The sequence below is a fragment of the Scardinius erythrophthalmus genome (assembly GCF_964197995.2).
Source record: "Scardinius erythrophthalmus genome assembly, chromosome: 7".
Classification (NCBI taxonomy): Eukaryota; Metazoa; Chordata; class Actinopteri; order Cypriniformes; family Leuciscidae; genus Scardinius; species Scardinius erythrophthalmus.
The window spans coordinates 9,655,521-9,672,741 of NC_138227.1; the positions used below are offsets into that span (position 1 = coordinate 9,655,521).

Genomic DNA, 17,221 nt, shown 5'->3' on the forward strand with positions numbered 1-17,221 from the left:
GTTTACATGTCGGTAAATGAACACTAGATGGCGATATAAGATCAGTGCTCAATTCAATACGCCCGAAGACTGAGCATCCGCTCTTCGCTCCTCAAAATGTTCTGCCATTCACTGCTATTCATAGTAATAATATTGAAATACTTTAAATAACATTATTTTCATCCATAACATTATCATCTTATGTATTCATATATTCATTATTTTTATTCCTTATAATATTATTGGTCGATGAATATTTTAAACTAAATTTTACAATATTTTTAATAATTATAATAATAATTGAAATTATTAAATGTTTAAAATGAAGATTGCATTGGTATAATAATTATAATTAAATAATTATATTTAAATAACAAAATATTACATATACACATATAGGCTATATGTAATTAATTGTAATTATGTAATTAAATTATTGTAATTTGAATCCATCCTAACGCAATTTTAACTCTATTTTTTTACCTACAAGCATAAACATTTTTACATTATTATTATTAATAATAGTTATTATTATTATTATTATTATTATTATTATAGACAATATACTATTTTAAATATTTTTCTTATGTGTTATCTACATATATTATTATTATTAATATATTATTATTATTATTATTATTATTATTATTATTATTATTATTATTAATGCTTAAACAACAATAACATAAGAACATTGCCAAGGGAATACATAGAATTAGACAAATACAAATAAAAAAACGATACAGAATTTCTAAATAATATATACACACATCGATAACTTAAATAAATGAACACTTCTTTCTTTCTTGATTGATTGACTGGTACGTCACTACAGATGCCACGCCCCCTCCCGCAGATCTCGCTGAGTGCGCGTCTCGTGCACCTCAAGATCAGTCGCGCGGAGCAGCACGAGGAATAAACAGGAATAACGGAGAGACAGTTACTGGACGAATGGCGCTCATGGCCGGGATTATTTACGCGCTCACCTCACTTTTCCTGGGGATTTGTGCAGGTCTGTCCGCTCCATGGAATTATCCGGCGAACGAAGGTAAGAGGGGTGGAATAAAAGAGGAAAAGTTTAGGGCGCACAGTAAAACTCAGGGGCACATGCAAGTAAAACGGTAACGATATGTGGCCAGTTTAACAAATCCCTCAAGTTATGAAAAAACGCTAAGTTTTTTTAAATTTTAAGGAGTTTTAAAGAAGTTTAAAGAAGTTTGTTGCAAGTGATGTCCTAAAATATAATAATGTAGCCAACTATATAAACACAGCAGGACAATTGACATGTTAATAACTTTAAAACAAAATACTATTCATATAAAGTTAGAGATATGCCACAGATTTATTATCCACATTTTAGATTTTTTTTAGATCTTTAATTATTTACTATTCTTTTTATCCTTCCCCTAATTAGTATGTATAATGTCATATCATATGTCTTAAATTTTAGCTTGAATGTAAACTGGGCCCTTTTTTTGTCTTGCAGTCACAAGAATGAAATAATAATAATTTGATTTCTGGAAATATAAACATTATCCTACATATAATATCACATATCATAATAATAACTGTTGCTTTATAATTATTATCTCTTGTGTAGTCTGGAGTTCTCTTTGTTGAACGGAAATGTTTTAGTAATTTTCAAGAAAAACAAAAACAAATTTTTATTCAAGTCTTTATATTTTGATCATTCTTTTGTCGATTACTGTTGTTTAATGATTTATAAACCATTTTCCTACTCAAGTCAGTGCTCTCAGATCAAACCCTTGTGCACTTGTCTGTCACTTTTTGGCCTCCTTTGCAGCTGTTGTCATTATTTATCAGAGATTTAAGCCTTCAAAACTTCATCCTAGCATCAGTTTTCTCCACTATAGGGTAAAACACACAAGTTTTGGTGATCTCATTCTCAAGTCTTCTGTCTCTTTCTCCATCAGTCCCGCTGTTGGATTCCAGATCAGTGCTGGGAGAACTGGCATGGGTCGCCAGCCCGACGGAAGGAGGGGTGAGTCAAAAAACCCATCTCTCGCTCCCTCTTTCTCCATCTCCCGTTCCAACTTGATCTCTTTAGTATTCATACGTATAGTTCTAGCACATTTCAATACATTTAGATAGATACAATACAATATGCAAGATAAAAACACTCCTAAAAATAAAGGTTCTTTATTGGCATAAATCGTTCCATGAAGAACCTTTAACATCCATAGAATGTTTCCATTGCACTAAAGGTTCTTTAGAGTGAAAATAGATTCTTTATGGAACCCAAAATGGTTCTTTAATGACATCACTGCAAAAAAAACAACCTGTTGAAACCTTTATTTTTATTAATACAATATCAATGTTTTGAAAGCGTCTAAATTGTTAAGCCTAAAAGGACATACAAATGTTTGCAAATCATTTGAAGTTCATAGAATATTAAATTCATAGGTAAATTGCATTGAATTTTTATTTAATGAGATTAATTAAATATGTTAAACGCCATCACATTTATTTAACACATTTACAGATGTACCAAATATGTTATAACATCAGTTTAATTTTTGTTCTGCTTGGAAGATTAAACACTACACTAGTGTAGGATTTACTTTGAAACAATTTTCACTCAGAACTTGCTACTAAATTTCTCAAATAATGACAAGTAACACATTGAATTAAAAGTGAAATTTGTAAGTAGAAAAAGTATTTTCTGGTAAAACATCCTCCAATAACCTTTGTTTTATTACTTTGAAGAGTTTCAGAGTGCAGATAGCTATTTTTGTTAGATCCATGTGGAGTTTTTTAATAAATACATTTTCAATTTATAATGTCTTTTTAGGCAAAGTTTCTCATCCTTCACTCAGAAGTGCCATGGGATTGTGTTTAAGTTTTAAACTCACTGTTTCAGTATAACCAGTTTTCAGAGGGATTTATAGACTTTTACATATCGTATGTATAAGCATTTACATTTTTGATACTGTCAGTAAGTTGATATTCTACGTTTCACTGTCCAAAAACGTTCATGTCACGTATGAATACCTCCAAATACGAATGAGATCACCCTGCTCTCTCCACTTCTCTCGGATGTAAATTTTGGAAAGCTAGGTTACAGCGACGGGCGTCAAATTTCCTAAATAGTAGAGGGAGACAGAAATGCCCTTTGTTAGGAAACTCTATCCCTTTTCTCTCAAAAGAGGTAGGGGGGAGAGACTTGGCAACCCAGAGGCAGAGAAAAGGTCTGTTTGAGTGTGTGTGTGTGTGTGTGTGTGTGTGTGTGTGTGTGTGTGTGTGTGTGTGTGTGTGTGTGTGTGTGTGTGTGTGTGTGATTTCAGATTGAGGGGGTCAGCGGGTTCTGTCCGATAATGTATGCTTCTTGGGATCTCTGCACTTTTCGGAGCCCCTCATCACCAATTAGCCGTTTAACATCTTAAGATCAGGTGGATCTAAATTACCACATCAGCGATTCAATAAAACACACAGAATTCCCTTTCACTACAGAGCAGCTCGGCTTCCTTTCGCATCGATCCAAGTTTCATTGAGCTCCTGAGTTCCTCTCCCTCTGTGATCTTGTCCGTGATGGACAGGCCTTTGGCACGGACGGTGGGCGGGTATTCAGACTTTAATACGGCCAATTAGCTCTTTTCTCCTCTAGTCCTGCTATCGGCAGCTCCGGGTTCTTATCTCTGCGCTGCTCCTCTGGGCCTCCGTAGTTACACGGATGAAGGGACGAGCCGAACGGAGACAATCACGGTTCCTGACGGATGCCAGATCACTGTCAGTCTTATTATCCCACAAACGCGCTCAATTAGGTTTAGCGCACGATGAATAATTCCTGGAGATTATTAAGGGCCGTCAGGATGGTCTTTGTGGGACTGTGGCTACTGATATCACAGGAAGAAATTAAAAAATATTACGGTATTGTGCATATGCATTCAGTGGACATCACACTACATAATGCCTATTTGGCACAATACATTTTTGACTAATTGTTTTTTGCTTTACAAAAATTTTAATCACTTGGTAAAATTGTAAAGCAATCTGTACTTATTAACTGAGATGTGCACACTTGTAAGTCACTTTGGATAAAATCAATAAATCAATTTTCTCCTAAATCAATAAATGCACATAAGTCAAATTAATAATGCACTTACACTACCATCAAAAGTTTGGAAATAATTATGATTTAAAAAAAAAAATTGTAATTAGAATTATCATTAGAATGATTTTTGAAGGATCGTGTGACACTGAAGACTGGTGTAATGAAGCTGAAAATTCAGCTTTGATCACAGGAATAAATGATATTTTGAAATATATTCAAATAGAAAAAATAAATAAATTTGAAAAATATTTCACAATATTGCCGATTTTACATTTTTAATTAAATAAATGCAACCATGGTGAGCGTAAGATACTTCTTTCAGAAACATAACATTTTTTTAATTATTCCAAACTTTTGACCGCAGGTTAACATGATACCCAGTTAGACTCTTGGGTATTAGCATGTGTTTAGAGTGTGTTCGTTTGCTGTAATAAAAGTCATTACTGCTGATTAGATGATGAAAACTCAATGAGTCCAATCAGTGGCTGTAATGCTGGTTTAGCAGACGCTGAGAAGTGTTAGGCTGTACAACATTAACGACTGTCTACAGTTGTTATTGTATCTGAGGCTAGTCGAAGAAGAATACGCATTTTCTGAGGTTAGTTCAGGCAAACGTATACTCAAGCCTGTAAGAGTGAAACAGATGTTATGTTTCAGATCTACATTTACTCTACAGCTTCCCATGGTTCAGTCCCGTTTTCACTCTGGATGACCTCATGTTTGTTTAGTTAAATGATCGGTTGTTTTCTGTTTCTTGGGAGTCTGGCGAGTATCATACTTTATGTTAGGGATGCACCGATTTGAAAATTTTGACCGATAAACGATTATTCTTTATATTTGAAAGCCGATAACCGTTATATTAGCCGATAAATCTAAATCCAAATTTTTAGATCATTTTCGAGAGCCTGATTACAAAAACAAGACTCACCATTTAAAGCCATGTCACAAGCCCCAAATTATAATGTTCTCATTATAATTTTATGTAGCCTATACGGCAGACTTGCGCTGCACATGTTGCACTTGACTGTATTTTGCTTTTTGAAGTGATTCCCATATATTTCAAGCAATTCAGAACTCAGAAATAATACATTATTTATCAGCTTTAATATATCGACCAAATTTTCTTATCTGACCGATAACGATAACATTAAAAATCAACATATCGTCCAATATATCATGCAGTATATGCATGATAGTCATGAAGTTCTTTCATAACTGGTTGACAAAATACACTTCTTTGATTTATTGATAATCATATAAATAAGCAGAAAAGTACTAAATTAAATAAACATTTTCAATTGACCGAATATAATATATTCGCTTACACAAAACATTATCCATATTAGGATACAAGAGGACATACAGTAGCCTTAGCTTAAAGTTCAATTGACATAAAAACTACTCACAGGTGAAATTAAATTATTTTCATTGTCATTTGCATCGTTTGAATTATTTTAAAGGGGTGGTTGATTATGATTTCACTTTTCTAACTTTAGTTAGTGTGTAATGTTGCTTTACAACATCTGCAAAGTTACGACGTTCAAAGCAAAGGGAGATATTTTCTTTTACAGAAATCACTTTTTAAGGACTACAGCAAACGGCTGGTAGGGACTACACGAGCTTCCTCCCGGGTTAGTGACATCACCAACCCTAATATTTACATAAACCCCGCCTCGCAACAAAGGGCTCTGTATGGCTCTGCTAAGAATGAGCTCTTGAAGCTCCGCCCCCTCTGTGCCGGGAGCAGCAGCTCATTTGCATTTAAAGTCCCCATGAAATCAAAATTGACCATATTTACTTTGTTTGCCTAAATTGATCGTTTTGTGGTGAACAATTCATCCATGCAAGTCAATCCACACAAAAAAAATGTTTTGGCTTCGTAATCTTTAATCAAAATCTGAAAATGCCCCTCCCTTCTGCTTTGGAAGACCTTCCCTGATGACGTAGGTTTGAGGACTTGGGTTGTGAAACGCTTAACCACTCCCCTCAAACCGTTAGTCTGTTATGAGCAGAGATGGAGAGGAGGAGCGCTAGGATAAAACCCTGCCCTCTGTGCAACATTCCTTTTCACTAGGAAATACGTCACAACACTGGAGAAAAGTCGTTTGCAACTTCCGGTTCACGTGGACTTTAAAGAGCCCACACACAAAACGTTTTTGCTCACCCTCAAAAAAGGACAATTTTAACATGCTATAAAAAATTATCTGTGGGGTATTTATAGCTAAAATTTCACGTACACACTCTGGGGACATCAGAGACTTATTTTATATCTTGTAAAAAGGGGCATTATACCACCCCTTTAATTTATTTTTAAAAAGTAACTTGTGACTTTGTGTAAATTCATTAAAGAACCGACTCGTGTATTTGTGAATCCAAACGAGATGCGCTGTTTCTGATTCAGTAAAAAGAACCGGTTTGTGAATCGGAAAAAAGGACAACAGTAGAAAGACTTGTTTTTTGTCATTATTTCACTGTAGACTTTGTTTCTTATCTCATTACATTTCATTTAATCACATTATTCTCTATAGGGCACAGCTTATTGGTTCCTGCTGTATCAGTAACCAATGAGCTCACTGCTCAACTTTCAAATACTTTTGAAAGCATTTGCAGCGTGCTTTCAGAAACCCTCCACCTTCCCCAGCTCCACCTGTATCTGCTACGGAATTGAGAAGGTCTTATAAATAAATGATTTTCATAATTTTCTTCTCATTCCTAACATTATTCTTGTGCTGTCTCATGCAGTGGGAAGAGGTGAGCATCATGGACGAGAAGAACATCCCCATCAGAACATACCAGGTGTGTAACGTAATGGAGCCCAGTCAGAACAACTGGCTCAAGACTCACTGGATACGGCGTGGCCCGGCCCAGCGTATCTACATCGAGATTAAATTCACCCTGCGTGACTGTAACAGCCTGCCCGGCGTCATCGGCACATGCAAAGAGACGTTCAACCTCTACTACCTTGAGTCTGACTCTGATAACGAGCGGTACACTCACGAGAGCCGCTTTGCTAAGATTGACACGGTGGCGGCGGACGAGAGCTTCACGCAGGTGGATATCGGTGATCGGATCATGAAGCTGAACACTGAGGTTCGGGATGTCGGCGTTATGAGTCGCACGGGCTTCTATCTGGCCTTTCAGGATGTAGGGGCTTGTATCGCGCTGGTTTCTGTTCGTGTGTTTTACAAAAAGTGTCCGTTAGCCGTGAGGAACCTAGCGCAGTTTCCTGACACAGTAACTGGGGCAGACACGTCGTCCCTGGTGGAGGTGCGCGGCTCCTGTGTGAATAATTCGGAAGAGCAGGAGGTTCCCAAAATGTACTGCGGCGCAGATGGAGAGTGGCTGGTGCCCATCGGGAATTGCCTGTGTAACCCTGGATATGAGGAAAGGAATGAGCAATGTCAAGGTAAGACACTTCTGATGTTACAGTCAAACTAGCACAACCGATCTTGGGCAAAATTGTAAAATAATTCAGTTCTTGAGTTGGAATTTTGAATTGAATTGTCCACACCCACAGGAAGTTGATTGTTCTGTCATTTTCTCTATCTGTAAGGCTTATACGGGTCATGCACAAAAAACTTCCACATTCTGTAAAACAGGTCGCATCGCTTCAGTTCTTTAGAACATGCTACATTAAATATGGAGCTGCTTTTCTTAATATGCCTTACCTACCAAAGATGAGCAAAACTAATGTTCATCGCATATGCAGGTTGACTTTTTTTTTTACACATAAAAATTATATGTAATTTAACCATAGCTATCGCAATCAGTTCGTGCTGCCGTTAACACTTTCTCCATCTGACACCAGTTTTCCGGTCTGTTCATGTGATGTTCGGCATAAAGCCTATAGAGTGCAACAGTCGGGTTCCAGAAGATTTTTTTTTCTCCATAATGGAATTGATTTTTAATAATAACTTGTAATTATGTAATAATTGTAAATATAAAAATAATTGATGGTTTATGCTTTTGTTGAAGCCATCAGGCTGCATTATTATCATCAAAATTCCTGGTGATAAACTACATTACCCATGAATCTCCACCTATCATTTAATCTCTTAAATAAATGTATTTACTGCTCGCCCACTACCATGAAGCACTGCGAAGGACGTAGAGTCAGTTTCCCTATGCTCTCAAATTACTTAACGTATAATATATTGTATCTGTATGTATAATCAACATCTTTGAATACATTTTTTATTTGATTATGCCATTCGCAATGTGATTGTAGTTCTTTCCCTCGTTAAAGCTTGGAAGTACACAGTCTTGTGCCTTTGCATTTTGTTCGATTTTGCTTTTGCTTTTTTTGCTTCAAATCAAAGTTTGTAATGTTTTAATCTCAGAGCTGGTTGACTTGGTTCATGGCCTAGCCTAGTTATAACTCTTAAATTAAGACTTTTTAAAAAATCCCTATGGGAGAAGTGGATGGGAAAAATACTCCCAGATCCGAGGCTGCTGAAAAAGTGGGTGGTGGTGTCTGTGTTGCATTCTGTAAAGTTTCAAACATCTAATTAAACTTTTTTCAAAGTGTTTCTATTTAAAAATTGCAGTTATGAATTTCTTAAAAATTTTAATTAATTTTAATACTACTTCCTTACATGCAAATTGCAATTCTGCATCATGTTTTTTAATTTCAAATTAAGCTCAAATTCACTTCTGAATGACGCACAACACTGCCATCCATCCATCCATACATCTTTTCCCTTCTTCTTTCAAGCGTCTGTCATCAGGTGGTAATAATAGCACTTCTGATTGGTTTATCAGCATTTGTGGTCGTGTAATAAGGAGGACTGAGATCGTTCCTCCCATGAGACCGTTACGTGAGAACAAGAGATGCTGATTACAAACAGAGAGGACGAGAGGAGAGTGCTGTCCTCAACCAAGCGTTCTCACGGAACTAAGTTCATTATAATCATACTAGTTAGGCTCTGGACTTTGTAATTAACAGATTTTTGGCAACTTCATGCCACATAATAGGATGTGACTCACTGTGGATGTGTGTGTGTGTGAGAGAGAGAGAGAAAGATGGAATGAGTTGAGGCATGTTATCAAGAATCTAAAAATGGCAGAGGGCCCCGAGTGTGATGAATGGATCCTTGGAGGAGAAAAAATGTAATTATCTTTAAAACTGACATCTCATTCTGCCATAGATCAAGCCAAATAAGAGCCTGTGACAATAATAAATACGTGTCACACAGAAGTGTTGACAGAGAAAGGGAAAGTAGGACTTCTCTTGTGCTTAATGACTTCTAGACATGTGCTGCCATTTGTAGATGTGCCGCAAAGACGCACTGCAAACACTTTTCGTGGTTTCCATCGTGATGATGAGGGAAAGCCGGGGCCACCCTTGACCTTTGCCCCGAGAGGTCACAGATCAAAGGTTACGTTCTCGATCAGGCCGCAAGTGCAGTCATCTGGATCTGCTTCAGGTTTCCTTAAGTGTGCGTCAAGTCCACGATGAGTTGAATTTTCTTGGAGTTTTTGGAGGGGAATTGTGTTACAGGCCGAATAATTAGTTATTCAGATTATTAGCTTGCATGAATATTGATGGCATTTAAATCCACATTAATTATTCTGAAAATTGAAAACTAATAGCAACATTTTATAGATTGTTTTCACACTTTGCATAGATATTTTTTGTGACATTTCCAGTATTTCCTACTATGGATGTCAATGTTAATTAGATTAATTAATCGCCACATTGTGTTACTAATATATAATAAAATGTGTGTGTGTGTGTATATATATAGTATTATATATTATTTCTTTAAGAAACAGTTCAGTAAACAATTCTTAACAGTTGTTGCATTACTTTTTGTCTTCATCAGATAGTTGAGACACTCTTTTCAAAATGGAAATGCTTTGCTTGACTTGTATGTTGCTGTTTTTTATTCATACTGTAGTTTTCTGGTTTCAATGTGGACAGTTTTTATTCTCCACCATTATATCGCAGCTTCTTTCTATTACTTTAAAATGAAGCGAAAACTTAAAATGGTGAAACGCAAGACTTTTGCACACCAGATAGCCATGTCTAACAAAGCATCTCACACACATTTTAGAAATCTGTATGAGGACAATTTATTGCTAAAAACATTCAATTAAATGCGTGATATTATTTAGAAAAAGTATGTACAGTAGCAGTACTGTGTTGTTGGGCTTCTTCAGGGTTGACGTTGCGCTGAAAGGAATCTGCAGTTGCAATAGAGTCTTGGGGTTCTGTGAGAGTTTTTGGGGGTTCACTGGGGGGGAGCTGAAGAAGAGGTCTCGGGCAGGTCAAAGGTCACTGACTCTTTCATCCATCTCTGACGCTTGGCTGACAGCTGGAGAGGAGAAATTTATTAAGACTTCAAAACTCTTGACAGCTGAGGTTCCACAGGATGCCATGGAGACTCGGGAGCTGTGATCTCGGCTCCCGGTCTCTATATGGGCCCGATGGGGGACGGCAAGAGAGAAGCTGCTGTTTGTTCTGTGTGATTTAAAGCCGCCTGTTGCATGATCAACAACACCCACAGGACAGATGCATCTTTACACTCTCAATTGTTTTTTAGACAGAAGTTATATTCAAGGGAGAACAAATAGGGATTTATACTTATTTCTTCTGCTTAATCTTACGTGTCTTGAGTCTTAGCAGAGACTGTAAATTAGATTTAGAAATTACAAGGATAAATACTAATACAATAAAACATAAATTATGAAAAATAATGCAATATAATCTTTGTCTGTCAGTTGGTTCTGTCTTTTCCAGAACAGTTTCTCTACTTTTGGCTCGGAGGTTTACACTTGGCCTGCAAATGTGATCTCTTTAAAGGTGACATATTATTCCCCTTTTCAAAAGATGTAATATAAATCTATGGTGTCCTCAGAATGTGTCTGTGAAATTTCAGCTCAAAATTCCCCCCAGATCATTTATTATAGCTTGTCAAATTTGCCCCTTTTTGGGTGTGAGCAAAAACTCTGTCCAGAAGACGGCTGATCCTTTACACGAGCTTAGAGGATAGTCTGTCAATAACAAAACAGTGAATCTCACTCATCCAAAATCTCAGAAATAACCAGTAGCAGAGTGCACCGGAGAGACTCAGGAAGATGTTGCAACTTTCTAGAGATGCACCTCAATGTTTCTGAATGGTGAGTGGATACATTTATGTAGTTGTTGTGGAGTTACATTGATTCATCTCATCGACTTGCATGTACAGTCATGTTTATCTTTTACACAAGTTTACACAGTTCCCTGAGGTCTTTATAAGACAGCTGTGACATTTTTTTGGTCAAATAGTGTTCAGTGCTCGTCTGTGCAGCAACGACAGAACAATTTGCATGCTTTCCTCTGAAGTTTTGCCATTGCGTTAGAACTGGTTACACTGTTGTCGCTTGAGCGTGTGAAATACTTTTGTATTTACACAATAGTAATGCAGTAGTGTTATAAATGAAGTCCATATGGCTATGATGGCTTAAGTTTAAAAGTATCCATTTTATGTTTGATCTAATCTGAGCTATAAACGAGCATCTCTGAGCCTTAATATTTCCTCTGGGTAATGAAGGAAAGGACAGGAGCGGAAGGAATCAATCTCTCTCACCTTTTCTTCATCACTTTCCTTGTGCTTTTTTTCTCGTGCCATTTATTTGAGCTGAGGGAAAGTCGGTGTTCCAGCTTTTTGTGGCCTCTTTTTTTTATTCTCCGACATGCCTGAACGGTTTAACCACACACCAGGCTAAAAGGAACAGGTCAGAGTTTACCTCCGCCTGAAGAGCTCGGGACAACCCAACCCAGTTCCTCACCAGAGGAAGCAGAGATAGAAAGAGTCCTGTGTGTGTGAGTCGAACATCATTACAGAGGTGTTGAGAGCTGTTTCTGGTCTGGATGGTGTTCTGTTCCCTCAGTTCTTTATCTCCGACTGTCTCTCTCAACGCCGGCTCTCCCCCCTCTAAAAGGAGCGTGACAGAAGCGAGAGGGACGGCACCACCGTAACATTGATATAATGTTGCAGCCCGCTGACAGTCCCTTATATTAACCAGACTTAATGGACTCTCTGGAAGTCTTACAAGGGAACGACAGGAGACGTGTGTTGCCTCGGCTGACCTGAATTTCTCTCTTGTTTCAGTCAAATTCAGCTCTGATTCAGCTCTGTTAAAGGGAAAGTGCACCCATACATAACCTACTCACCCTCACGTTGCTCTAAATAGGGAGCATCTATCAAACATCTTATTTCTTAATTTAAGAGACAAAAAAGAAGCATAAAATTATCCATATGACGTGCTGTGAATTTCAAGTCTTCAAAAGTCATACATTTTTAGTCTGTTATCATGACTTCAGAAAACTTGGTAGCCTATATCGTGCAAAAGTTATAATATTACTTTTTTTTTGTAGTGAGAGGATCCTTAATTTTTCACTAACAATTTCACCCAAGTAGATTTAAAATGTTTAATGCAAGAAGTTAAGTACCAAATAAGTATGCTTGTTTATGCTTGTACAAATTATACTTGTACTTTCCACACTGTTTATACAAATTAGGGTTTAAATATTGTTATACATAATATATTGTTTATAAAATACCATATTTAAACCTGGCAGTGAATATCAAAAAAAATGTAGGCTGTTTCTCACCCAAAGTTCAAAGTTGATTTCAGCAAACTTGGTATATAGTGCATGATAGTATTTGCTTTTTAGGTATTTTGCCACCTTTTTTAAAGTTTGAAACTTTGTAGTCCCTATTCATTGTTACTGGATGGCGACTAGGACATTATTTTTTTGTTGAAAATGTCTTATTTTGTGCTTCATGAAGGAAAAAAAGTCATATGTGCTGTTTTTGAATGAAAACTGTGTCGCTGCTTTAGTCATTTCCGATAATGTGGTTTGCCATTAGAACAAGTTGTAGTGTTTTAACCATCAGTGTTGGGTTTCGGTATCTTGCTGGAAGTTCTGTATTGTTTTCTCTCTCTCACACACTTTCCTTCTGCCTTTGAATTTGTCTTTTATTTTCTGTCAAGAGGGGGTTAAAAAAGACAGAGAGAGAGATAGACATGCAGTAAGAGGAAGGGGGGACAACAAAAGACAGAAAGACAGCGAGAATAAAGGAGGTGATCGCAGAGAAAAACAGATTTGTCAGCACACAGGGAAGGTCAGCGCCCTCCTCTCAGACAGGAAAAGACGAGAGAATGAAAAGGAGCTGATGTCTAGAGAAAGAGAGGTTTTTAGGTGGTCTTTGATTTCTTTTCCTCATCATTCACTTCGCGTTCCCTTTAAACATCCCTTTGATGTGATGACAGACGCTGTCTCTTTCTCTCTCTCTCTCTCTCTGTTTCTCTCTTCGCTCTCCTGTAACAATGGGCTGTGATTGCAAGGTTTTGAGTTGTAATCTTAAGCTCGTCAAACCGTAGGAGGTGTGTAGGTGGTCTTTTCTCAGTTTTAGTCTTCTTTGTGATGGAATGATGGACGTAAAGAGGTGTAAAAACGTAATGCGTTAGATAGATACTCTTTTAATACAGTGAGAAAGTCTGTTCCCAAACCTAGTGAACTCCCTTGCTGTTCTTCTAAGGCATCATCATATCTGGTATGTAACAAAGCAATAGTAAGCAATAATAAATAAATAAAAACATATTACACACAAATATCACTGAACTATTTTATTTGTTCTTTCCAGAATATTGCATTTTCAATGCAAAGCATGCATGTACATTTAATGTACATGATACAGGCTATCTTTTGGAGCAGGGATAATATCCAGATTATTTCTATGATGTCCTAAAATGATGTCCTCGCTATGTTCTGAAACAGATCCATACTAATTTGTTGCACAAACGGACATCAGTGGTTTAGCAATTGACCCACTGAAGCTTCAGGCACAAAGATGTTCGATATCATTATGACATATTTATTTCAGCCAATAATTTACTGTATCAACGTAAACTGATCACATAGTGTTGCTGTGTGTGTGTGTGCGTGTAAAAAAATATTATTGATTTTTTTGGCAGTGCAAGCATAACTTTTCACCAAAACATCCATTGAAGCCAAGACGATTCAAAATATTCAATGCAAGAAGTTAAATATAATAAAAATTTGCACCATAGACATCTGTTGTATACTTTCCACTCTGTTTATAATATAATATAATATAATATAATATAATATAATATAATATAATACTATTTAATTATATAATTAATTATTTTATATAGAATTTTTTATTTTTAAATAAAAAATTATATAATATTTACATATTTATATTTATGTAAGACTCTGCGACTTGACATTGAGTTATGATGCAGTCAAATAGATTTTGAATCAAATAATTGAAATTAATCAACTTGCTCAACTCAATGCTCAGCCCTAATGCACATAGTCCTTGACAACATACCATAGACTTCTATTGTTTGTCTTCTGTTGTTATAGAGAAACGGCTATTGAATTTTTAGAATCACTGAAACATTTTTTATTATATTTATGAAGGATTTTTACCTTTGAGTATATCCACATAGTAAATTGATTGAGAGAACTGACCACATGTCTCTGTGACCTCATTCCTAAAGGTCAAGAGAAAGTTCCATAGGTTAAAGGTCAAAATAAGAGAGTTTGTCATGTAACTGCTGCCATATTCTTCATGTTGCACCGCCACATGAATTACATTCACGTGTACGCGTTTGTACTATAGGTGTGTTTTTTTTTATTGTGTGTTTATTTTCCCAACAAATCAATAGAAACGTACCGAATTCTCTCCCACTTCCCATAAACACGCACCTACACACACATGCACAATGGAAGGTGTTGCAACTCCAGACAGTCTGTCGTCCTGCATTTCCAGAGTTTTAGATAAACAAACTAAAAATACACACCCTTATTTTTTTACCCTGACCCTATAAGTCACATACACACATGGTGTCAAAACAGAAAACTCATCCCATTATATATCATGCTATCATTGTCTGATGGTTTTTTTGTAGGCAATGTCAGAAATGGTTGTACATGAAGAGTATTTATAAATCTCTCTCTCTCTCTCTCTCTCTCTCTCTCTCTCTCTCTCTCTCTCTCTCTCTCTCTCTCTCTCTCTCTCTCTCTCTCTCTCTCTCTCTCTCTCTCTCTCTCTCTCTCTCTCTCTCTCTCTCTCTCTCTCTCTCTCTCTCTCTCTCTCTCTCTCTCTCTCTCTCTCTCTCTCTCTCTGTGGATATGTGTGTGTGTAACTCATTTGCATATCCTCCAGTGCCTAAACTTCCTGTATAAGAAAATCCTGCCACAACTTTTCATGTTGAACAATATGTGCAGACCTTGCCAGACACACACTCATCTCTCTAATCACTCCATTCTTTTCTTTTCTTTTCATGGTAGCTGCTATTAAAAACCTGTGGTTTTATTAATTGCGCTCGGATTTTAAAGACCCCTGCAGACCTACAGGGTGTACGTGATTTTACCACAGATAAACGCGCAGTAAATTTTGGGAAATTCCTCTGGTGGCTGAATGGTGGAAGTTGGTGTACGTGTTCAGGGGAGCGTGAAGTTCAGGTCATTTCAGGAAGTCTTGCATCAATACATCGAAAAACCTGCCAAATCTGTTTTTTAAAACAACATGCTTTGACACAATGATACCAACAGCATTGTGGTTTCATAATGTATATTAATAAATAATTCAGCCGCACCTTTGATGAGGTAAATGATGTGTTCATGTTGAGTGTTGTTGAGGAGAGGTCAAGCTCAGGTGACGTCAAATTTACACTGCAAAGGTGGCATAAGCGCACTTCTGAAATAGCATTTTGGTGTCTTTAGTTTACACAGACAGTTGCAGCTCAGATGTGGCTTAAATGCATTTACAAAGCAATTCTAACTATGAACTTTTAGTTCTAGGGGCTAAAGTGGGTCAGAGCAGGCATAATTTAGTCAGGCTTTTACGTGGCATTACGTCTTGACTCCGAATTTTGAGCAGGCACAGAGCAGCCTTAGGCCCCTATCACACCAAACATGTTTTTCAGGTTCGAAAACGCGAGGCACGCAGGACTGCCAATCGGCCCCAATCACACAGAACTGGCAGTGCGCTGCGTTTTTTTATGTTGCTAAGCAACCACTGAGTCAGCAGTCCTGTCAGTCTAATAGCGAGCGCTCTAAAAATAAAAAAACGTGATGAAGTTGGACGCTTTTTCTGCTCGAAGTTGCTTTTTTTTCAACTGCAAAAACACGAGGCGCAGCAGGCGGTAAAACGTGAGGTGCCTGGGCGCATAAACAGCGCACAGAACGCTCACTGCCATAGGAAAACAATTGAAAATAGGCGCCTCTCACTGCAAAAAACGCGTTAGGTCGAAAACACGAGGCGCACATCACTGCCCCGATCACACAGAGCGAGCAGTGCGCTGCATGTTTTATGTTGCTAGGCAACCACTGAAACAGCTGTCCTGTCAGTCAAGTAATCAGCCTTTTATTAACTTTATTTACTTTCTGTTAACATTGTGGTAGTTACGGTTCGTGAAGTCGTTAAGCTGCTGGTAACCCGTGAGAGCACCACAAGTTTATCCTCCATCATCGCACTCTTCCAGGCGCTCAAAGCAACTGTAGCTTTCATCACTACAACGGAAGGCCTTCCTCTCCATTCATTCGATTGGACAGTGGAAAAAAACGTGATGACGTCGGGCTTTTTTTTTTTTTCAACTGCAAAAACGCGAGGTGCCTGGGGCGCATAAACAGCGCGCAGTACGCTCACTGCCATGAAAAAAGGCACTTCACACTGCAAAAAAACTTGGTGTGATCGGGGCCTTAAAGGTCCTTGCCTTTATTTATTCGTCATTCGGTGGCTCTGAATTGTCAAAACACCTCTCCCAAAATGCTTGCTACAGATGCAATAAAACACAGAAAATCGAACCCGATCCGAATTTTTTTATGATGGACGAAAGTTTTGGAGGCAGTGTGTAAATGTGATTGAAACAATGTGAGGTCGTATTTATTTTTAACGTGCGAAAATTTCGGACCTTAACTCAGCTTTGTAAGTATGCCTTTAGAGTCATATTCAGCCAACATACATACAGTAAATTAGCTTTGTGTGAAGAACATACAGTACCAAAATGAAATGGACCAGGATTCACTGAAAATCTTTCAGTGAAATCTTAATTTGAAGTTTTTCAAATTAATTAAACATTTTAAATAGACTGCAGCTAACATTTTTCTTTAGAACCTCTGGCAAAATACATTGTTTTGTTTAG

The 17,221-nt window shown here is 37.2% G+C and overlaps 1 protein-coding gene across 1 annotated transcript in view; it reads left to right on the forward strand.

Annotated features, from left to right (window-relative positions):
• Positions 1 to 790: 790 nt before the first annotated feature.
• epha4l (eph receptor A4, like) overlaps positions 791 to 17,221 on the forward strand; it is a 40,619-nt gene continuing 24,188 nt past the window's right edge. The window contains exons 1-3 of the mRNA XM_081371334.1: positions 791 to 1,027; positions 1,914 to 1,981; positions 6,794 to 7,457. Of these exons, the coding sequence (XP_081227460.1) occupies positions 931 to 1,027; positions 1,914 to 1,981; positions 6,794 to 7,457 (829 nt within the window). The 5' untranslated portion in view covers positions 791 to 930. The remainder of the gene's footprint in view (positions 1,028 to 1,913; positions 1,982 to 6,793; positions 7,458 to 17,221) is intronic.